The sequence below is a fragment of the Entelurus aequoreus genome, linkage group LG24, assembly GCF_033978785.1.
Source record: "Entelurus aequoreus isolate RoL-2023_Sb linkage group LG24, RoL_Eaeq_v1.1, whole genome shotgun sequence".
Taxonomy (NCBI): Eukaryota; Metazoa; Chordata; class Actinopteri; order Syngnathiformes; family Syngnathidae; genus Entelurus; species Entelurus aequoreus.
In genome coordinates, this window is record NC_084754.1 from 6,799,526 (window position 1) to 6,824,219 (window position 24,694).

A 24,694-nucleotide genomic window follows, 5' to 3' on the forward strand; every position below is an offset into this window, starting at 1 on the left:
CCGCTTGGTGTATTTCAAAATAAAGCCGTGCACCGCGCCGTTTTAAGACTCAGAATGTAATAAGTGAAATACCCCGTTATTAAAATTGACGTGGTCAACATTCAATTCAGAAGTTTAATTTTTAGTCTGTTTTAAAAGTTTAATCACACTTGGGCGTAAGGTAGTACATGACTACAAACGAAATAGGGATTTTATTTGGAAAAGGAAAGACAGGAACTTCCACGGAAATGCTGTTTTGGGTAAGCGTTTGCAAACGAGTTGTCCTCGGGAAAAAGATGAACTGAATATTTGGGAAATCTACTTTCATTTCATGGTGAACAAAGTTTATTTCAGTGCTTTAGGGCTCTTTGTATGTTACCAAATGATGACATCTTTGAGTGGGCGTGAACGAGTTGTCCCCTTGAAGGGTTTTCCGGGCAAACATTAAAAAAAGTCAGTCGTCCCATGCAAAATTCGAATTAACTTATAAAGGCCTATTTGTAATTATATTATATTTTTCTTCTTTTGTGAAAAATACAAATACATTTTAAACATTGACCATTTCAAAAAAGCAAAACGCTATCTTGACTCATTCTGAAATTTGTCACAATATATTGGAGTGGAAGTACATGTATATTCAATTGTTTGAATTGAAAAGATCAATCAATCAATGTTTATTTATATAGCCCTAAATCACAAGTGTCTCAAAGGGCTGCACAAGCCACAACGAGATCAATGACTCAATGTCATATTTTCTTAAATTAAATGCATTGAATGGATGGATATAGTTAATTTGCATTTAAACATACACAGAGTATTGTTCTCTGAATTACACCATTAACACTGTTGTCATTACAGTACTTTCATTTTGTGTAGTTCCCCAAACTGATTAGTAAGCTAAGCTTACTGCTGCTTTTTAGATGACAAAAGGATACAACCATATAAATGCCACACAATCTAAAAAGATAACAGTGTTTATTTAGTTTCCTCTGATGCAAATACACATTGCCTGTTAAAAAAAGGCATGAGAAGTTGTAACTTAATTTCCATTTGGCTCACTCACACACTTTACTCATCAAGTTGTGCTGAATCGTCTTCCCTAAACTCCAAAGTACTTGGTGTTGCATTGAAGGATTAGGCGCAAACACAATGGCTGGTGACCATGGTCTGAAAAAGTGGTGGTTCAGTGTGATGTAAAGTGCACCGAGACAAGATGCTTTGATGATCCAGCAAATAGAGCCGCTCAATTCCATATACTATAGCTTGTACAGCCCCGAATGGATCCTTTAAAAAAATCTAGCAGATACAAATGCTATTCTATTAGCATACAGTGTATGGGGAAATAAAATACACAGGTTGACTTTACAGAAAAGGGAAAAAAAGCTATTTCAACCAACTATATCTTCTTCTGTTACAAATGCAATAGACAATTGACTGGTGTGCTCCTAAGACAAAATATATATTCTTTATGTACACAAAGATAGTGCATATTTAACCAGCTGCGTTTGGACTGATTCAAGCCACGAGTGAGCAGCTGGCGGGTGATAAAGGCTGCGCTCCGTTAGTCCACCATGACTCTGGACCTGATAGGAAAATGTTTCTTGTTTTCTTCCCCCTGAAGACACTGGACTTAATCGTACAAAACACACAATAGTATGCGTATACACGCACACACGTTAAGCCTACACACATTCATTTGCAAGTCCGTACACGGATGGGACATATAATCAGTAATTCAAAAATAGATTTGTTCTTTTTTGTGTTGATCCATGGAAATGCTGAAAATCAAATAAAAAATGCTGTGTTTCCCCCTTACGTGGCGCTATGGAGCTCCCTGTTCATAGGAGTCTGTCAACAGTGCTGCTCTACTTCTTCACCATCATGAAGGTAGTTGTAAGGGAACATTAGCTTAAGAGAGTTTCGGTGGCCATCTTTGGAGGGTCAGAGGTTAAGGATGGGCACGTCGAAGAGGTCACACAGGCCTTCGGTCTCATCCAGGTTGTAGATGTATTCATGGTCGCTGGGCGGCGGGGACAGACGCAGGAGAGGCGAGAACACTGGAGGTGGAATGGCAAGAGAAAATAGATTCCACACGTTACACCAGGAGTTTGCAACTTTGTAAAAACTCAATTTATGTAACTGCAAACATTTCATTGTACCACAGGTAGGTACAAGGAAATACTCTGCTGGCCTAACATAACCAGAAATCATAATCATAATTAAAGATAAAAGTAATTTTTAATTTACTTTCCCTAAATATGTAAAAGCAACCCCCGCGAACACGAACGGGACAAGCGGTAGAAAATGGATGGATGGATGTAAAAGTATTCATATTCTCTTCATGTCATATCAAGCTCCTTCCAATGCTGTTGTTTTTAGATTAGAGTTTGTATCCAATCAGAATTCAGGTAGCTTATGTTGCCATGCTGTACGAAATCTGCCCAGGGCCTTCAGAATCAACAATGACTTTGCGCTGTAAGTGAACAGGCACATACAGTTGATAGACAATTGAGATAGCCAATCAGATCACGAGTTGTTGTCAGTAAGGCCTTCTTTTCTGCCTAACGCTGTGTTTGAATACTCACTTGGGACTCCCAAGTGAGTATTCAATCGCAAGTTGCGAAAACAGGAATTGGCACCGGAGCCATAGAAAGCCACATAAAACTCACCGGTAAAATAAGAAGATAAAGTGTTTGTTTTACACCTAGTAATCCGCTGTGGACAGAGGAAGCCAAGTAATGCAGGTTTAGCGAGCGGTGCGTGCTTCCGCGAAGGAAATATATTTTTGGCAGGCAATCAAATTTTGGCACAACACCGGCGGCGAAATGGTTTGCTCGCCACTTTCACACGAATCAAAGGACTATGACTGTACCACTGGCTTATACGGCGTCGGATAGGTGCCACAAATTGTGAGTTCAAATATTTTATTCCTTTATTTGTTTTATACAATTCTTTTAATTTTGACAGTACCATGTAAGATATGTTTTAATTGCAGAAGCGGTTTTATTGAATGTTGTGCCAAAAGAATAGACCCTTTTGTACACTGTTGAGGGGATCAATGCCCAGTATTGTGCAAGTGTGTTTCTGTATAGTATCCCCAACCGTGTCCATGTGGTGACAAAAATTACGGTATTTTGAGAGGTGAAGTCGGACTAAGTAGGACATCACTGAAGGCCTAGGTGAGAAACGCACGGTCCGCCACTGCCTTGTACTGTATGTACAGTTGCACTGTGATTCAGTCGACACTATTTAAATGTGAGGGGAAAACCACTGGTTTATCCAAATAAATCATTTACAATGGGGGTTAAACACTTAAATACTAAAATCCACTTCTTCGCTACGTCAGCGCGGCCGCCATCTTACGGCAGTCCCGTATGCCCCATCTACCAGTACAAGTCAAAGTGACAGCAATGTGTTTTATGAAGAAATCGCTCATTTAAGTGGCTGTCAAGAATCTTAGTGTTGATAGATTTATAGTTATCGATGCAGCAGCAGTGTTTTTTATGACATGGTAACAATGTAGCATACAGACTCCTTTTGGTGAAGATATATGATGTAGTTGATGTCAAAAACATGACAAACTATTCATTTACATAAGTTAGGCATAGTGATACGGGTGAAGTCTTGTCAAATGACTGCCGTAAGATGGCGGACAGCTTGAAGTATGATTCAGCCAATCCGTGGGGCGTTTAGTGTATACTGTAAGTCTATGGTCTATATAACCTGTAATGGTGGTGCTTTGGGGAACATTTTACTGACCTAGAGCGAGAGGAAAGCGGCGATGAAGAAGAAACTTCAGAACCGAGCCTTGACATAAAGCATCTCAAAAAGTTTGTTTATTTATTTATTCTTTCCACAATTTTCATTGCCATGAAACAGTAAGTATACACGCTATGTGTTATTATAGTATCTGTCTTCTTGTTTAAACCGACATATGGACCTAAATAAATTTAAAAAATATAAACGTGTTGGCCCTGTGATGAGGTGGCGACTTGTCCAGGGTGTACCCCGCCTTCCGCCCGCATGCAGCTGAGATAGGCTCCAGCACCCCCCGCGACCCCAAAAGGGACAAGCGGTAGAAAATGGATGGATGGATAAAAAATAAGGAAATTGTCAATCTGTTATTGAACGTACCACTTCATTGTCTCCCCCATTGCCATAAATACAGTAGTAGACACAGATCCAGCCGTAAATGTGTTTTTTGGGAAAAATCCTACTGTGTATTATCGGAGGTTGGTAAAATAGCGGTCTTTAAAGTGGTCTGCACACATGGAGACTTCCTCAGGGTTGTAAACACAAGGTCACAAAACCCAAAAGTTTCTTACGTCGTTAGATGAAGCTGGAGGTTGGTATGGTGGCCGGTGCTGATTAATCCAACCAATAAGAGAGCATTTTACGTGATATTGGTCTGCCAGTGGACATACTGCATTTTTGTTTGCACAATAAACACTAATAAGGCTCAGGTCTGTGAGCACCCTTTGAGAAAAACAGAGAAAAATGGGCACAAAGTGCTGCCAGGCAAGCCCTGAAAGAAAATTGTGAAAATCAAGACTGCAACTGCAACTGAACTGGGTGCATTTCTACACTATATTTCACTTTTAGATTTATTCCCATCTACCAACCTCTTTTAGCTGTCTTTTTGACACTTACATGTTCCATGTAATTTATCACATCATTTTGTAGCTTTTTTTAGTAGATAATTTATTAACATTAATATAATTGAAAATATAGTGTAAAATTCTATAACATGTATGCAATGAACTTTAGCCCACATCTCATGTTTTGTTTGTACACAGCTCACTGGACAGTGTATGCACTGTAGTTGTAATAACAAGCATTGCGTGCTACATTTATCAATATTATAGTGACTCACTCAATGGACAGTCGTGTATTTGGTCTAGCTGGCCGGGGTTGCTTTTTTTCCGGTTTATTTTGGGTAAGCACGCCATTTATGTCGGCATAGTTTGGCTCCAAGTTCCACATTTGCCGTGTCAAATCAAGCTGACCTCACTCTCTCGGCTTCTGTCTGCTCCAACGTTTCAGTCTCTTTTTGTGCTCGATAAGCTTCTATAACCAATAGTTCATCCTCTGTATATTTAGGTTAAAAAAGATAAGGTTGTGAAATCTCATTTGTCCAAAAATAGCCATCTTCGTTTTCTATTACAAAGTCTTCCATGGTTAGAACACACAAGCGTTTGTTTCCAGAAGTAGAAACACACATTTGTTTCCAGAAGATTGTTGCTATGAGGAAATAAGTTTTGGTAATGCATAAAATTGACCAAAATACGCTAAATATTGTACATATTGCATATTGTTATTAACGTGTCTGTTACTACATTAATTTCCCCTCAGGGATTAATAAAGTACTTCTGATTCTGATTATATATACAGTTATGTTCATAATAATAGCAGTGTGTTTAAAAAGGTGAGTAAACCTCTAAATTCTTCAAATAAATTGTATTTTAATGAACACAAATGCATTGGAGACACTGCACATTCTATTTCAAAGTCAGAAAATTGGAAAAAAGTAATTTAATTTGACAATATTTTACAGAAAGTCAAGAAATATAAAACCAAAAAATAGCAGTGTTGACATCTTTTTTTACAAAACTCAAATGTACTGTATAAACTAAGAAAGGCTAGCAGATTCAACTTTCCTTAGAATTATTAACTATAATTTAGTTGCATAACCAGGGTTTCTGATAACTGCTTCACATCTGTGGCACATGGAGTCGACCAACTTCTGGCACCGGTCAACAGGTATTGCAGCCCAGGACAATTGTACTACGTTCCACAATTCCTCTGCATTTTTTGGTTTTGCCTCATGAACAGCATTTTTTATGTCAGCCCACAAGTTTTCAATGGGATTAAGGTTCAGGGATTGTGCTGGCCACTCCATTACTTGAATTCTGTTTGTCTGGAACCATGATTTTGCTCGCTTGCTGGTGTGTTTGGGGTCATTGTCTTGTTGAAACACCCATTTCAAGGGCATTTCCTCTTCAGCATACGGCAACATGACTTGTTCCAGTATTCTGATGTACTCAAACTGATCATTGATCCCTGGTATGCGATAAATAGGACCAACACCATAGTACGTGAAACATCCCCATATCATGACGCTTGCACCACCATGCTTCACCGTCTTCACTGTGTACTGCGGCTTGAATTCAGTGTTTGCAGGACATCTGACAAAACTGTCTGTGGCCCTTAGACCCAAAAAGAACAATCTTCTTGCTGGTAGCTTGGCTTCACATAAACGTGGTCTAAATGTTACAGTACTCACAGGCCATCTTAGATCTTCTTTGATCCTCCTGGAGCTGATCATAGGCTGAGCCTTTGCCATTTTGGTTATTCTCCCATCCATTCCAATAACCGTTTTTCTTTTTCTTCCTCGCCTTTTTGGTTTTGGCTGCCATTTTAAAGCGTTTGATATCATTTTAGCTGAATAGCCTATCATTTTCTGCACTTCTTTATAGGTTTTCCCCTGTTTTATTACATTTTTAATCAAAGAACGCTCTTTTTCTGAACAGTGTCTTCAACGACCCATTTTACTCTGTTTTTCCAAGGACAAATGCACAGCCAGCATATGCAGAGTCAGTTGCCTTGATCCTTAAATAAGGGCTACTTGTTTAACACATTTTTTTCCCACATAATCAATGACATCACTAATTGAACTACGCACTGCTATTTTTTGGAACACGCCCCTTTCAGTAAATGATTCAGTTTCACAGAATCAGCAGCATGAACGTCATGCCTGTTGGGTCTGTTGGTTTTCTATACCTTTACTAAACATTCTAGAAACTTACTTGCAGTGTAGAAGTTGAAATTCTAACAAAAACAGTGATTTATCTTGCTAGTGATGTGGGACTGCTATTATTTTGAACACAACTGTATATACTTGCAGTGTGTATATAAAACAATGGCGGGTTTTGAAGTAGTTTTAGAGGGCTTTGAAGGCTACAATGGTGATTCAGATTAGCCGCATCTAGCAAGTGTTTTTTTTATCAACTTTAGAACCCTAAAAAAAAAGACATACGTGTTCTTGATTGATAATGATTGTGAACAATAGGCAAAATTACCCAAAAAAGTGTGTTCCCCTTTAAGACATAGAGCTTATTATGCCACAATGAAGGTGATCATTATTAACTTAGGAGAGCAGCTCCAAACTGTGTATGGAGACACATAATTAAATGCTAGCCGGGGGACTAAAAATAAATAGAGTTAGCCAGAGGGGATTGGCGGCAAAAGAAAAAAAATGGCCGATACTGATTGGTGGCCGATCGATCGGCCCATCCCTAGTGACAACAGGTACAAAAAGCGGGCTTTGTATAATATGACCCCTTTAAAGTGCTAACGTAAATAGCCAATTTCCACTAAAAACTCTCAGTAATTTGTCATAAAACCAAAAAAAGAATAGGTAAAGTGATTTTATTGTGATTACTTATGGAGTTTATTGTGAATAAATTAAGAACAGGAAGTGAACAAAAAGTTTTAGCAACTGTTATGTAAAGAAAAGGGGTAGGATTAAATAAGCTCTGCTTCTTCCTACTCCTTTTCGAACATGTTGAAAAGAGAAACTGGAAATTGTGATGTATCATGTTGTATGCTTGCATGTTCGAAATAAACTCAAACTCAACTCAACTCAACTCAACTCAAAGTTAATTGAATAGTTCTAAAAACACCAAACGTCAGCATCCATTATCTGCTCAAAGAATTTTACTCTTCTTACCTTCCGATGACATCAGGTCCTCCAACAAATCTCCGCTCATGATCTCTGCGACACAGAGAACGGATGTGGAAAATGTTGTTTTAAGAAGGTCACGGCACAACGCGCCAACTTGAAAGGAATTTAACTCACCTTTTGTTGGATCAAACATCTCTGAGAGCTCTTTGGGAAAGTCCAGCACTGAATGGAAACCAATAGAAATACATTATGTTAATATAGCATACTACATAGTTGGCACCGACTTATAAAATGCAATTCATTCATAAAAATAACTAAGTTGAGCTATTGTACATCTTACATGTGCGCAAGTGCTCGACGTGGATGTGATATTTACTCAATACGACCATTCCTCCAGCAAGTTATTGAGCATGGGCGCTTCATGTTGACATTGAAATGACTATAGTGAGGTGAGCAAATGACTCTTAAGTGAATTTCCAGTTGGTCGTTCGCTTGAAAGTCTTTTTTTTCTACTAAAATTGCCTACAGTATATTCATGCGCCACATTTATTGCTGTACCAAGAAGGAAGAGATATTGGCGCGTGAAAAAACGTAATTCAGCAGGTAGGGTAGAACAGTTTTGCGTACACATTTTGAATCATACGCACATTTGTAATGTACGGTACTTGCATTTATTTGTAGTATAATCATTTAATTCCATTTTGTTTATTTTTGCTGTATTGTTAAAACGGCGGTGGAAAACTTTAGTTGGCACAGACTTTGTCTGTAGAATGTATAGTTTGTTTCTGTACTACAAAGTTCTTTAGGTAAGGGGAAATACAAAATAGTGCTGTCATTACCAAAAAATTAGGATATGGCACCACATAATGTAATGTATACAATAAAAACAAGACAAAATAAATTATAATACTACGTCAGGATAATTTCTACCATCCATCCATCCATTTTCTACCGCTTATTCCCTTCGGGGTCGCGGGGGGTGCTGGAGCCTATCTCAGCTACAATCGGGCGGAAGGCGGGGTACACCCTGGACAAGTCGCCACCTCATCGCAGGGCCAACACAGATAGACAGACAACATTCACACTCACATTCACACACTAGGGCTAATTTAGTGTTGCCAATCAACTTATCCCCAGGTGCATGTCTTTGAAGGTGGGAGGAAGCCGGAGTACCCGGAGGGAACCCACGCAGTCACGGGGAGGACATACAAACTCCACACAGAAAGATCCCGAGGCCGGGATTGAACTCACGACTACTCAGGACCTTCGTATTGTGAGGCAGACGCACTAACCCCTCTTCCACCGTGCTGCCCAATAGATTAATTATTGGTGGCATATGTAAACTTAAATTATTCTGAGAAATCTTATCTTTTAACTTCTACAAGTCATAGTTTCCTTCATATTTGAGTTAATATAACGAGACAATCTTTTGAACGGCTCTTTGACATGAACGACTTCTCAAGATCCGGCTCCATTAAAAAGAGCCATAAATCCCATCGCTACATGATTGCACTTTACGCCAGTTAGTATTGCTAATTAATTAACTTGCAAAACAAAAATAAACAGATAGACAAGAGAAGAAAAGAAAAAGCAAACTCGTAACCCCCCACAACAGTTAAGTTTCATTTTCACACTTAAGTTTTCACATTTAAGTTGGAACACATTCAGAAACGATTTATCGTGCTTTCATCAGAAACAACTTCTAACTTTCTTTATCCACAGTCGCACTCTTGGCCTTCAAAAACCTCAGAAGAAAATCCATTCGGGCGGCGACTCACGTTCAGACGGGCCCGACTTAACGGGTTCAAACACTGTCGATGCAGAAGAAGACACAGATCCATCCAATAAGGCAGAGGATTGAAGTTGCTGAGTCATGGCCGCAGGGGCGTCTGTGGTTGGAGTGAGTGGTGTGGTGCTGGTCACTTCTGAAACAAATGGCATATAGTCTGTATTTATATAGCACTTAACTATACCTGACGTGAAAAATGTGAGACAATAACAACAAATAATTGATACACTGGAGGAACGCTTTTATCTCGACACCACTCGTATGGGCTGACAGATGTTCACTTTAGTGGTTGTCGACATACACAAAATCGTAACTTGCCATTGCTTGCACATTTACTGGTAACTTTGTCCAGGCGTTTAAATATTTTTTAACCTTTATGCATATTTTTACTCAGATCCTTCTGTTTTAATGTTACTTTTATAGTCATATCTAACACAGATGCTGTGGTGATTTATTTGTATGTTTTGACTACTTAGACAAAAAACTTTCATACAAAAAAACTAATCTTAAAATAAAATCAAAAATGAAATGGGTGCATTTTGTTTTGTTGCTTCTATTTTGTAACTTACTTTGCACTGAACATGAAATGACTGTATGCATGTTCAATAACCAGACATCGACATAAACTAACCCATTTTTCATAAAAATGACCTTTAGGTGTCAACGTCAACTAGGTGGACAATGTTTAGTCATATTAAAAACACAGCGGACCAGGACCTGATAAGTTGGTCCACAAACAAGTTTTTTTTTACCATAAAAGACAGCAACTTCTTTGTTATTATTCGATTTGATTATGCGATTAATCCTTCTTACTGTTTTTCTTTACTCTATATTATGTAAAGTATTACATATTCTCCACTCATTATCACCAAACAATGTTACTATTAACCCATAGTTACTTATTTATCGATCAATATCTATATGCTTTACATTTATATTTAATGCCAAGAGTGTGCAAAACAGTAAACAGAGCAAAGGATGGCTATTTTGAAGAAACTACAATATAAAACATGTTTTCAGTTATTTCACCTTTTTTGTTAAGTACATAACTCCACATGTGTTCACTCCTAGTTTTGATGCCTTCAGTGACAATTTAAATAGTCATGAAAATAAAGAAAACCCATTGAATGAGAATGTGTGTCCAAACTTTTGGCCTTTGCTGTATGTTTAAAATAAACTAAAATTACGACAAAAGCATACAGTAAAGAGTAAATCCTTGTTTATCGCGGTTAATTGGTGTGAAATTTATAATACTAATAATATATTAATAAAATATAATATTTTAATATCCATCCATGCATTAGCTACCGCTTGTCCCCGTCTGGATCGTGGGAGCCTATCCCAGCTGCACTCGGGCGGCAGGCAGAGTACACCCTGGACAAGTCGGCACTTCATCGCAGGGCCAACAGATACGCACATTCACATATAATAATCTTCAATTAAATTTTCAATGATAAATCAAATTTCTTCATAGCGAGATTAATGAAAAAAAACCTTCTGAACACGGTTTTCAACATTATGAGAGCTCTTTAGACATGAAATAACACCCACATAGTCACCTTGGACGGGATGCTGCCTGAGGCTCAGCCAATCAGTGGCCATGATACTGAACATTGCGCTGTGACTGGTTTGGTCTCATGTAGTGGCCAAGACTATTATTGTAATTTTATTTTTTGTTTGTGTAGCCTGCAGTTGCATGCCTGAAAATGCTTAATTTAGGTTAAAAAAATACATAGAATATGCTTTAAACAATCTGAGATAAAGTTAAGTCGCAAACCTCGAAGTGCGATGTGGCGAGGGACGACTGTATTGCAGTAATCCAAAGAGGTTCATTAGGTCTTCAAAAAACTATGCAATTTGTTATTCTTATAGCCATACCTGTGTGTTTACTTCCGTACCTTCCTCAGAGGTCATCACATGACGACCTCTGAGAAAGGCAACAGTTGTAGCCGAAACTGTCAGGTACGGAAGTAAACACACACGTCTGGCTATAAGAATAACAAATTGCATGAATGTATTGCAATTTCAAGTAATAGACCTTTAGGCCCACCTGCAACTGAGCTTGACTGGCTGGCGGATGGTGAAGCAGAACTAGGCTTTAGCGATACTGGAGCTGCTTTAGGAGCCTTGAGGGAGAAAGTGAGAAGTAAAGTTAAACGCATGGAAAATACATTCAAATAAAACAAGTGGGAAAGCTTTCCATTTTTCAATTCATGTGATTTCAAGTTAACAGACCGAAGCAAAGCCAAGCAAACATCTGTGCACACCTGGGAGGAGAGTGACGGTGCAGGGAGGCTCTGGAGGACGTCATCTGGGGGCGGGACAGGCAAAACAACTGGCGAGGAACTGGATGCATCCTTATTGACCAGTAAAACCTCAATGGGGCCGGATGAACTTTTCAGACGGATCTGGTACTTCCTTTGTCCGTTCATAACCTGTAAATACACGATGGTGGTCAGAGGCGACACAGGTGACCAGCAGATGGGACTTGTGTGATAGGAACTGAACTTACGGCTTCTGGTATTGGCACCTCGAGTTGAGTGCCGATTGGAGCGCGTATCGCCAGGAGGGTGTCACCTGTGGAAAGACGAAGATAAGTGATGGAGCCTGTTTGAGGTGGTCAGCTTCGAGTTGGACAAGAGATTACCTTTGAAAGCGCCACAGAGGTCCTCATGTTTGACATATGCCATTGTATCGACAGGTTAAGGGTCAATTAGCCAGAAACAAGTTAGAATGTACACCTCAACCTAAGAATGCCCCAATTTAAGAGTGTTGTGAGATAAGCTAATTGTTAAGATTTAGGTCGCAAGCTAAAATTTGAGTTAAAAGCATCCCCGCCATTAGTTGGTGTAACAAAAGTCATAGTGAACCCCGTAAGATCCGACCAAAACATCTGGTCTTACTTGCAAGCATTAGCTTATAGCTAGAGATGGACATACATTTGTTTTCCAACCACTGGAAGAAAGAAAATAAGTGTGAAGAACAGTGCTGAGAAGAAGAAGTGGATGATGTTCATTGAATTAAAAATAGAAATCATGACCAAGTGTGTTGCTAACTTGGCGAAACAATTCCAGCGTATTACTGCTAGTCTACTGAAGCAAAATGAGTCTATTGCCAGACATGAATGTTGAAATAATATTTAAAAGGTGGACATTTATTCATAAAAACATGTAGAAGTTGCGGATTGTGTGTTTGACTGAGAAACAGCTGAGAGGAGATACCGCAGAAGTCCGCTCTCCAAGGTAAATGCTGTACAATATTTACTTCATAAGACTAAATCTATTGCATTATTTTTATATATATTTTTATTTTTTTATGCAATATTTCTAGCTCAAAGTGTGTTTTTCTTTTTGAAATGTATGGTACATTGTGCTGTTTTAGAGGGGCAAGCACCAAGTAAAGTAATTTAAATTCATTTCAATGGTAGATGCTGAGGAGCTCCGCCACAGTACAGGCTTCACTACACATATTAAAATATAGCCTGTTGCGCTGCCAACTTTCCAACAGCTATAGACATGGAAGCTGTAAATTTGATCATACCGTTTTTTGTTGTTGTTGAGAAAATAAGATAATCAAATAGGAAGGAATAAATCAGTTCAGTTGCTTGTAAACCGTAATATTTACAGGATTTCATCCTACTACTGTACTTGCGTATCCTGATGCTGCTGAACAGCAAGTACCTGTGACTGAAGCGAGCATTCAACAAATTTTGATTAGATCGTGTTTTATTGATATTTCATTTTAAAAAATTTTAAGAAGGCAGAATTTCGAGTATGACTGTGAAATAATCCACTGAGGGGCCAAAAAAGCTGGTATGTGCAAGCACTTTCATAAAAAGGTGAAAAACACTATTAATTAGTGCATACTAAATAATTTAACTTTAGCCTACTACTACAACCATATTATTTACCAGCAACATAAAGTGAAACAGAGGCAGAGGTGTCCTGCCACAGTCAGTAACAAATAAACAGAAAACAGTAGTGGTGGTAGATAGACACAGAGCTTCATCAAACATCTGATCCACTGAACAAAGAGCTCCAAAAATCTTGAACTTTAGACTGCCATTAGTTTTACTCCCTACACTTAACCATGTGTTTCCTACTGCCTGCAGACTTTGCACCCTTTGTTATATACACATGTTGTGTTTCTAATACAAATACATTTAATAAAGTCAAATACAAATAAGGCAACAAGAGAAGTATCCTACATTTCTCTTTTGTAAAGTAAATCTGAACAGCCGATATGGGCATCTACATCAACTATATGATTTGCCTGAGAAGCTGGACAGGACAAAAAATATTTATTTTTTTTTTAAAAATAAAAATTTATTTTTATTTTTTTAATTTTTATTTTTATTTGTGGCGGATGTAATTCTTTCGTGGCGGGCCGCCACAAATAAATGAATGTGTGGGAAACCCTGACATACTTAAAATACTCAGATGACACAGCCATTCTTGCACTTTTCTCCAACAGTCAATCCATCCTGGACTATCATAACACAGTCAAACATTTCACAGAGTCATGCACAGCCAGTTATCTGGAAATCAATGTCAATAAAACAGAAGACACATGGTTCAACCCCCCCTCACCTCAGCACCCCATTATCATAAACACACACACAGTTAAAACAGTTGACACTTTTAAATACCTGGGCGTAACCTTGGACAATAAACTCACCTTTGCTCAGCACACCACGGACATTCAAAAAAGAAGTCAACAAAGACTGTCAGCCATCCGTAAACTTAAAGGACTATACGTTGCACCTCACCTCCTGTTATTACTTTACCAAAGCATTGTTCAACCCATCCTTCTGTACTGTTCCACATGTTTTTTCACTATGCTTTCTGTAACCAACCGGACCAAACTCACACGCATTACAAACAAAGCAGCTAAAATCATCAGCCTACCCACACCCAACATTTCAGATCTAAACCACAGGTCCATCATTCGACTGGCAAACACAATAGGATATGACTCACCCACTACACTAATACATCATCCCACTACCATCAGGGCCCAGGTACAGAACTATCAAATTCCGGAGGGCCCGCCTCGGGAAAAGCCTTATCCCTGCAGCTATAGCCGCCCTAAACAGCAGGCCCGGCCGACCTGTCTGACAAGCCTGTAAATGTGTTGGTCATGTATAATGTCTTTTTGTTATTTTTGTTTGTGATGTGTAATGTCTATTGTTTAAATGTACGGCAGTGAAAATGTATTTCCCCAACGGGGACCAATAACTCTAAATCAATCAAAATCAAATCAGCTCATTAGCATTAAAGCTACAGACACACAATGTGGTGAGTTCTCTAGTAGGTTTAACCAAAAGCACTTTAAACTTGGTTTTAGGCAACACACTTCCAATACACTACTGTGGGACTTCACAATAGTTAGAAGTACTAGAATATGGCTTCCTTTCATAGCTGTATATAAACTGCTAATAAGGATATGGACTATTGTCAGAGTCGTCTGTGACATTTTTGATGCTCTGCTGCACCCAATTTCTCTGCTGGTCCAGCTCATGTTCCTTCTTGGCCAGATCATCAAGTTCTACCTTCAGATCATTCAGCTTGTTCGCTATCTCTCTGGTATTGCAACCTGGACCCACACCTCTGAAACACAAAGAAAAACAGATGATTGGAAACATACACACGAAAGGGCAGCTTTACCTATAAAATACATTTTCTGAGAAACAATTAAAGTGCATTTTCAACTACATCTACAATAATGAGGCAACCTAAATACATCTCTACATTTCTTGACACAGTATACTTAAGGCAGGGCTATTAAAAACATTTTTTTTTAAAAGCCTAGAAATGACACCATGTCATTTGGGCTATTCAACTGGTGGCCCATGAGTTCAGTTCAAAAAACCTATTAAAGACTCACATTTAAAAACACTAAAGTGCTGTCATGGAGATGATTTTTGACTTGCTTTTTTGCATTAAGTCCTGAAAAACACCAGAAAGCTTCTGTAACTCCGACAAAATAAACGAGACCAAAATCAAATGTTTACTGTAGAGGACACTGGTTATCTGGAATATAATAGAGTACAAAATAAGAATATTGAAGGGAGAGGTCCGGTCCCCCGGTCCTTAGCTTTCTGGAAATTTTTTGTTGAATATCACTGTCTTCGGGCATTCAATCTATCACAGCTGGACTGTTCAGATTACCTAATTTGAGAAGGCTTCATGCTTAAAGACTAGGTAGGTCCGCTCTAGTCTGAAGAGAAGAAGAGGACAGACAAGAGCAGTATCCTGTAGATATGTATAAAGATAGATGTATTTATGAGCTGTATGTCTGCATGGTAATCCTAGAAAGTTTTGACATGCAACGTGAAGAAGATAGTAGTCTGATATAAGCAAAACCAAAAATGAATATTGGATTATTTTGGCCTTCATCTGAAATCCCCAATATAAGAACTCGAATACAAGCAGTTCATTACAGACCGCACTCCAGCAAAAAATATTGTTCTCTGTTTGGGTCATTTCACTTGCTCAAGACTTTTCTAACAATACATATTACAAATTAGTAATAGAAGTACAGTGAAAACTCAATTTACTAACTTAATTGGTTCTTGAACATGGTTCACCAACCGAAACAGATGTTCCCGTAAGAAACAATCTAAACATGAATAATTGGTTCCAGCCTCGACAAAAGTCCCTATGTTAAATAAAAAATGCACACTTTGAAGACACTATAGCAGGGGTCACCGACCTTTTTGAAACCAAGAGCTACTTCTTGGGTACTGATTAATGCGAAGGGCTACCAGTTTGATACACACTTAAACAAATTGCCAGAAATAGCCAATTTGCTCAATTTACCCTTAACTCTATGTTATTAATAATTAATGATATTTACACTTAATTGAACGGTTTAAAAGAGGAGAAAACACGAAAAAAATTACAATTAAATTTTGAAAAATAGCTTATCTTCAATTTCGACTCTTTAAAATTCAAAATTCAACCGAAAAAAAGAAGAGAAAAACTAGCTAATTCGAATCTTTTTGAAAAAATTAAAAAAAGAATTTATGGAACATCATTACTAATTTTTCCTGATTAAGATTAATTTTAGAATTTTGATGACATGTTTTAAATAGGTTAAAATCCAATCTACACTTCGTTAGAATATATAACAAATTGGACCAAGCTATATTTCTAACAAAGACAAATCATTATTTCTTCTAGATTTTCCAGAACAAAAATTTTAAAAGAAATTCAAAAGACTTGAAATAAAATTTAAATTTGATTCTACAGATTTTCTAGATATGCCGGAATATATTCACAAATATTCTTTGTCGAAAAAACAGAAGCTAAAATGAAGAATTAAATTAAAATGTATTTATTATTCTTTACAATAAAAAAAATAAATTTACTTGAACATTGATTTAAATTGTCAGGAAAGAAGAGGAAGGAATTTAAAAGTTAAAAAGGTATATGTGTTTAAAAATCCTCAAATCATTTTTAAGGTTGTATTTTTTCTCTAAAATTGTCTTTCTGAAAGTTATAAGAAGCAAAGTAAAAAAATTAATGAATTTATTTAAACAAGTGAAGACCAAGTCTTTAAAATATTTTCTTGGATTTTCAAATTTTATTTGAGTTTTGTCTTTCTTAGAATTAAAAATGTCGGGCAAAGCGAGACCAGCTTGCTGGTAAATAAATCAAATTTAAAAAATAGAGGCAGCTCACTGGTAAGTGCTGCTATTTGAGCTATTTTTAGAACAGGCCAGCGGGCTACTCATCTGGTCCTTACGGGCTACCTGGTGCCCGCGGGCACCGCGTTGGTGACCCCTGCACTATAGTGTGTACATCAGGGGTGCCCATTACGTCGATCGCGAGCTAACGGTCGATGGCGGAGGGTGTGTCAGTAATGCCAGCCAAACATTTTAAAAAATAGACCTAAAAATTAGCAATCATCAATCTTCACCAAGACGTCACTTTCGTCACAGATTACAAATATTACGTCTCTAATGGCTACTTTGCTGATGTTAAATAGCAGACAGCACCAATAAATGATCTTAGATTGCGCTACGAACATGACACTACTACCAAGAATGTCTCGAAACGGATGCAGATCCAAAGCAAAGAAAAACTGGCGGGAGAAAGTTGTTTTTGAAGGAAATATTGGACTAAGAATCATGGAAACAAAACTTTAAAATGAAAAAATATACAGTACAGGCCAAAAGTTTGGACACACCTCATTCACAACACAAATGATGGTCCCAACCCCATTGATAAAGCAAGAAATTCTACTAATCAAACCTGATAAGGCACACCTGTGAGGTGACAACCATTTCAGGTGACTACCTCTTGAAGCTCATGGAGAGAATGCCAAGAGTGTGCAAAGCAGTAATCAGAGCAAAGGGTGGCTATTTTGAAGAAACTACAATACAAAACATGTTTTCAGTTATTTCTCCTTTTTTTGTTAAGTACATAACTCCACATGTGTTCATGCATAATTTTGGTGCCTTCAGTGACAATCTACAATGTAAATAGTCATGAAAATAAAGAAAACGCATTTAATGAGAAGGTGTGTCCAAATTTTCGGCCTGTACTATATGCCTGTATATAGTTACTAATCAACTTTAGTTATTAGAGAGTTCCGGTCGGACGTTTTTTTACGGGACACATTGTTGTTGCACTAGTGAGCCACGGAGGAGGAGATGCTGCTCCGTTATTCATTTAAGTAAAGTCTGAATATCATCAAAACAGTTAGCTCCATCTTTTGACACTTCTTCCACTCCCGTCCTTGCACGCTACACCGCTACAACAAAGATGACGGGGAGAATACACTGCCGAAGGTGAGCCACGTAAATAAGACCGCCCGCAAAATGCCGCATCCTGAAGCGACTTGTCAGAAAGCGACTTGACATTTTGACCAAAGAACCACCATTACATGTTATGTAGACCACAAGGAAGTGTTCTCATTTTAGAAAAAAAAAAAATATATATATATATATATATATACAGGGGTATATATATATATATTAGGGCTGCAACTAACGATTAATGTGATAATCGATTAATCTGTCGATTATTACTTCGATTAATCGATTAATAATCGGATAAAAGAGACAAACTACATTTCTATCCTTTCCAGTATTTTATTGAAAAAAACAAGCATACTGGCTCCATGTTGTGGAAATTGGGGGTGCAGCATACACCGATAACACAGAAATGTAACTCATCAGATCAGAACTGAATCAGATATTGTACACGTTTCTGTTGTGAATAATAAAGGATTCATTTTAGGCTGCCTCTGAATAATAGCATGAAATATTCCAGCACCTTCATAACGTTTAGTTATACTGAAGCGTCACTCAAATCTAAATATATTTATATAGCTTTATCGGCCCGGCTACATTGATCCATTATGAAACCAACCTGAGATATTTCTGTCTGTTACGTTTATTTCGAAATTGGTAACCGTGCGTTTTCTCTCTCAAGACGGAGTCAAATGTGCCGGAGACACATTATCAGCCCCGCGTTGCAACAAAGGCATAACTTTAACGTTACTCACAAAAAAGCTGAACTCATGAATGCCTGTTGCCACTATGGACTTAAAAAGTTACGTACCATGAGTTCCTCCCTTCATCCATGGCTCCAACATGTTTCCTTTTCAGGTGCTTCTGAAGCAATGTTGTACTTCCGTGCCATTTTGCAGGAAACGGTCTTCTTTGAAGTCTTTAAAGTAAAGAGTTCCCACACTTTTGACGACTTAGGTCGTACACTTTTCTCCATTGAAACAATAACCTCAAGATGTTTCTCCGCTAAACTATCGGTCGTGTTTTCCTGCGACATTTTTCGAATTTTTCCAGCAAAGGAGACGCCGTCGTCACGTGAGCTGCACATGACACATCATTAGCTAGCTTACGCCACCTCATGAGACGTAGCCTCAGCGCCGCCCTGGCGCTGTTTTGTACTGTTTTTGTACTTATTTTGATTATTGTTTCTCAGCTGTTTGTAAATGTTGCAGTTTATAAATAAAGGTTTATAAAACAAAAAAAACCAACAACAAAAAAAATAACAAAAAAAAAGATTAAAAAAAAAAAGCCTCTGCGCATGCGCATAGCATAGTTCCAACGAATCGATGAATAAATTAATCGCCAACTATTTTGATAATCGATTTAATCGATTAGTTGTTGCAGCCCTAATATATATATATAACTCCTTTAATGCTCCCTATAATCCGGTGTGCCTTATATATGAAAAAAGACCATTTATCGGCAGTGCGCCTTATAATCTGGTGCGCACTCTGGTCCGGAAAATACGGTAAATGCAGAAGAAACATCATTAACCTGTGGTTGCCAAATAATTCATGTGCCGTGAGATTTGTCAGTACCGGATGTCAGTTGGGAAACATAATTAAATAACAATGAGTGTCCTTACTTCCACTGGATACTGTTCTTGGACTTTTTCTCTATCAGGCCAATTCCCTCCAGCACATTAGTGATGTCGTAGATCCGCCGCTTTTGCCGCACGGCCAGTGTGTCTGCAGCCTGATTAACAGAACAGAAACAAAGCACAAAACAACGCTAAATATATTTGACGTGTCATTGAAATAACACCAGCAGAAGCAGAGTCTGCTTTTTATAGCATCGAATTCGGCGCCTTAAAACCATTACGGAAAAGTGTAGTTGTTCAACTTCCTTCCTAGCTGTCGGGTTGTGTCAAGTTGGTGCACAATAAAAGTGACGATAACGGTGTCTGTGCGCTGATAAGTCTACGCTCTGGCACAAGGAGCTGCAGGTGCACCCTCAAAAAACTTGAACATGAGGAAACGTTAACAGTTTAAGACCCAATTATGCAACAACTCTTTGTTACTGGTGACCTTTCACAAGTGGAGAATGCGCTGAAAAAGATTAGACATGGATATACTCAAACTTTAGAGGAAGGAGATTTTCCTAAAAAGCGTTTGGTAGGGCAAAAAATGTGAATCAATTTTCTTACTTTCAATTCGGTGTTTACGTAAGGAATTTTGCAAGTCAAGAGTTTTATGCTGCCAATTGTGTGTTGATTGGCAACACTAAATTGGCCCTAATGTGTGAATGTGAGTGTGAATGTTGTCTGTCTATCTGTGTTGGTCCTGTGATGAGGTGGCGACTTGTCCAGGGTGTACCCCGCCTTCTGCCCGAAAGGGATAAGAGGTAGAAAATGGATGGATGGATCTTGAACTCCCTTTTCTCATTTTTTTATTGAGACAAATAGTAGGGCTGTGAATCTTTGGGTGTCCAACGATTCGATTCAATAACGATTTTTTCCCGATTCAAAATTCATTCAATACATAGGATTTCGGCAGGATCTACCCCAGTCTGCTGACATGCAAGCAGAGTAGTAGATTTTTGTAAAAAGCTTTTATAATTGTAAAGGACAATGTTTTATCAACTGATTGCAATAATGTAAATTTGTTTTAACTATTAAATGAACCAAAAATATGACTTATTTTATCTTCGTGAAAATATTGGACACAGTGTGTTGTCAAGCTTAGGAGATGTGATGCAAGTGTAAGCCACTGTGACACTATTGTTCTTTTTTTTTTGTTTTTATAAATGTCTAACGATAATGTCAATGAGGGATTTTTAATCACTGCTATGTTGAAAGTGTAACTAATATTGATACTGTTGTTGATAATATTCATTTTTGTTTTACTACTTTTGGTTTGTTCTGTGTCGTGTTTGTGTCTCCTCTCAATTGCTCTGTTTATTGCAGTTCTGAGTGTTGCTGGGTCGGGTTTGGTTTTGGAATTGGATTGCATTGTTATTAGGGGTGAGGGAAAAAATCGATTCGAATCCGAATCGCGATTCTCACGTTGTGCGATTCAGAATCGATTCTCATTTTTAAAAAATCGATTTATTTAATAATTTTTTCAATTTTTTTATTAATCAATCCAACAAAACAATACACAGCAATGCCATAACAATGCAATCCAATTCCAAAACCCAAACCCAACCCAGCAACACGCAGAACTGCAATAAACAGAGCAATTGAGAAGAGACACAAACACGACACAGAACAAACCAAAAGTAGTGAAACAAAAATGTATATTATCAACAACAGTATCAATATTAGTTACAATTTCAACATAGCAGTGACTAAAAATCCCTCATTGACATTATCATTAGACATTTATAACAAATAAAAAGAGTAACAATAGTGTCACAGTGGCTTACACTTGCATCGCATCTCATAAGCTTGACAACACACTGTGTCCAATATTTTCACAAAGATAAAATAAGTCATATTTTTGGTTCATTTAATAGTTAAAACAAATGTACATTATTGCAATCAGTTAAAAAAAACATTGTCCTTTACAATTATAAAAGCTTTTTCCAAAAATCTACTACTTTGCTTGCATGTCAGCAGACTGGGGTAGATCCTGCTGAAATTCTATGTATTGAATGAATAGAGAATCCTTTGAATCGGAAAAAAAAAATCGTTTTTGAATCAAGAATCATGTTGAATTGAAAAAAAAAAATCGATTTTGAATCGAATCGTGACCCCAAGAATCGATATTGAATCGAATCGTGGGACACCCAAAGATTCACAGCCCTAATTGTGATGGTATTGCTGTGTATTGTTTTGTTGGATTGATCAATTTTTTTTTTTTAAATAAATAAATAAAATAAATTAATTAATAAATAAAAAAATTGATTTAAAAAAAATGAGAATCGCGATTCGAATTCGAATCAATTTTTTCCTACACCCCTACCAAATAGCATTATTTTAGTTTTCCTGGGATTCAGATTCAACTTGAAAACTGCCAGGGGGTGGGGAGGCAGTCTGAAAAAAAAGTTGGTCGGACAGCGCTTCACAAACTTCCTGCACTTTTGTCACAAGTAAACGCACCGCCATATTCAAGTTCGTGTTGCGAAGTACGACACATTTCCGAATGGAGACTGTCAAGAAGCTAGGCTATGCTAGCAGGCAGGCTAGCAGAAGTGCGTGTAACCCAACGACAGCGGGGTGACATGTGCTAGCTAACACAACAAAGACTGCAATGCTCACGGCTTTCAGGTCCAGCACGCCGTCCTTCGCTTCCTGCAGCAAAGTTACGAACTTGGCGGTGAGGAGTCCCAGGCTTTTTTCGTGTCTGCTCGGCGTCTGTGGCTGCAGGGGATCCCCCATGGATCCCAGTTCGCCCCGATTACTGGCCGACTCGAGCTCCATCATCTCTCCACTCCCGGGACCAGTGCCTCCCCGACCTCCCCCCCCAACAAAAACCCAGGAAGCGAGCCTGGGAAAGCACGCTCCGCCACCCTTAGTCGAATGAAATAAAGGACCGTGGCGTGTGTGGCATTAGCGCGTTTTTTGATGCGCTTTCATGGGCGGAATGGCTCCAAAACACGGCACTAAATCAACCGGCGTAAGACAGCGGCGATGATTCATTGAGCGAGCTTTCCGTTGGGGAGAGCCGTTGGCCACGCGAGGTATGACGCGACTGTTCAAGCATTGGAGAGAGCGTCGAGCAATGTGTAGGTTTTCAAACGCGTACAACCGAACATTGGTTGACGTATATACATTCAAAATCAATATACCAAAGTTTTTTGTATAAATATAATTCCAGAATAAGGCCAACTTGAGTCATTTAGTATTTTTACATAGTTAAAAGTTATCATACCTGGATTTTATATTATTGCTGTTTGTAGACATACCCTTGTCGACCCAAAACTTGAAGAAAACGTGACTGCGCATGCGCTTGTGCAATATGCGGATGTAGCGAGCATTATTTTAATTTATTTTTATTTTTTATTTTTAATAGACGCTACAAACATACATTTATAATGCGCACAAAGGCCAACTTGAGTTGTTTAGTATTTTTATATAGTTAAAAGTTATCATACCTGGATTTTATATTATTGCTATTTGTAGACAGACCATTATCGACCATGAATTGATTAATGTGGACCCCGACTTAAACAAGTTGAAACACTTATTCGGGTGTTACCATTTAGTACGGAATATGTACTGTACTGTGCAATCTACTAATAAAAGTTTCAATCAAAAAAAAAACTTGAAGAAAACGTTACTGCGCATGCGCTCTTGCAATTTGCTGATTGATTGATTGATTGAAACTTTTATTTGTAGATTGTACAGTACAGTACATATTCCGTACAATTGACCACTAAATGGTAACACCCGAATAAGTTTTTCAACTTGTTTAAGTCGGGGTCCACGTTAATCAATTCATGGATGTAGCGAGCATTATTTTTATTTATTTTTATTTTTTATTTTTAATTGAACAAAAAACATACATTTATAATGCACACAAAAGTCAAAGCACTTTCAACATAACCAACAATCTACACATCAGGTTGGGCAAATCATGACATCAGCAAAACATGTCAAGGAAAGAAAATTTAAGCAAATACAGATAGAGTATTAAATATTGATAAATAATAATAATAATAAATATAAAACAAAACACAAAAAGGGCTACCTAAATTACTTTTTTTTTAATTAACAAAGATATCAATTTAAGGGCTTTTGTACTCTTAATCAAGTGAGACCTACACTGTTACAATGTTCATTTCTCAGATGATATAATCGTTGATGACTGAAGTATGCTGATAGCAACCCAACCTAAGCCCCCCCCCCCCCTCCCGCCGCCCCCATCCCACCCCCCGGATTGTAAATAATGTAAATAATTCAATGTATATACTCTTATGATTAACTTGTGTGATGACTGTATTATGCTGATAGTATATATTTGTACCATGAATTGATTAACGTGGACCCCAACTTAAACAAGTTGAAAAACTTATTCAGGTGTTACCATTTAGTGGTCAATTGTACGGAATATGTACTGTATTGTGCAATCTACTAATAAAAGTTTCAATCAATCAATCAATCAATCAATCAATCAATCAATCAATCAATCAATCAATCCTTCAATATTTGATTGATAATTCTAGACCATTAAGCCAATTAGAAAATGTAGGCCTTACTTTCATAAATCGACATTTATGTAGAAACAATTTGGCCTGGAGCATAATAATGTTGACAAACATGTCTATGTTACAGTCGTTTATAAACAATACTAAATGTGATCTCTTCTTTATTAAAATATTATTTCACTAAAGCTGCCCTCATAAGCTTTATTTTTTGAAGATATGCTACAGGCTTACCTTTATATATATATATATATATATATATATATATATATATATATATATATATATATATATATATATATATATATATATATATATATATATATATATATATATATATATATATATACTTTTG

General features: G+C 37.6%; 2 protein-coding genes across 3 annotated transcripts in view; one reads left to right on the forward strand and one right to left on the reverse strand.

Moving 5' to 3' along the window:
- Window positions 1–937: 937 nt before the first annotated feature.
- On the reverse strand, window positions 938–22,892 carry LOC133641590 (transcription factor E2F4-like). 2 transcript variants are annotated; one of them, XM_062035426.1, is made up of 11 exons: window positions 22,454–22,892; window positions 19,838–19,947; window positions 14,899–15,061; window positions 12,100–12,142; window positions 11,965–12,029; window positions 11,720–11,887; window positions 11,503–11,578; window positions 9,442–9,585; window positions 7,838–7,885; window positions 7,709–7,753; window positions 938–2,036 (listed from the first exon to the last, which is right to left on the reverse strand). In XM_062035426.1, the coding sequence occupies exons 1-11, from the start codon at window positions 22,616–22,618 to the stop codon at window positions 1,921–1,923; spliced, it is 1,143 nt and encodes a 380-aa protein (XP_061891410.1). In that variant the 5' UTR covers window positions 22,619–22,892; the 3' UTR covers window positions 938–1,920. The 2 variants fall into 2 exon arrangements, with proteins under 2 accessions (XP_061891410.1, XP_061891409.1); XM_062035425.1 differs by having other exon boundaries at window positions 9,442–9,588; window positions 22,454–22,890.
- Window positions 22,752–24,694, forward strand: part of LOC133641588 (protein C12orf4 homolog) — a 111,051-nt gene continuing 109,108 nt past the window's right edge. The window contains exon 1 of the mRNA XM_062035424.1: window positions 22,752–22,875. The gene's annotated coding sequence lies outside the window, so the exon portion shown is untranslated. The remainder of the gene's footprint in view (window positions 22,876–24,694) is intronic.

What these genes read in the sequence shown, in the direction of transcription:
- LOC133641590 (XM_062035425.1), bottom strand. Translation starts at nt 22,618, where the DNA reads ATGATGGAGCTCGAGTCGGCCAGTAATCGGGGCGAACTGGGATCCATG. An exon ending in CCAGTCAAGCTCAGTTGCAG is followed by an intron (nt 9,589 to 11,502) that starts GTGGGCCTAAAG and finishes CATTTGTTTCAG; the next exon opens with AAGTGACCAGCACCACACCA. An exon ending in GGACCTGATGTCATCGGAAG is followed by an intron (nt 2,037 to 7,708) that starts GTAAGAAGAGTA and finishes TTCCACCTCCAG; the next exon opens with TGTTCTCGCCTCTCCTGCGT.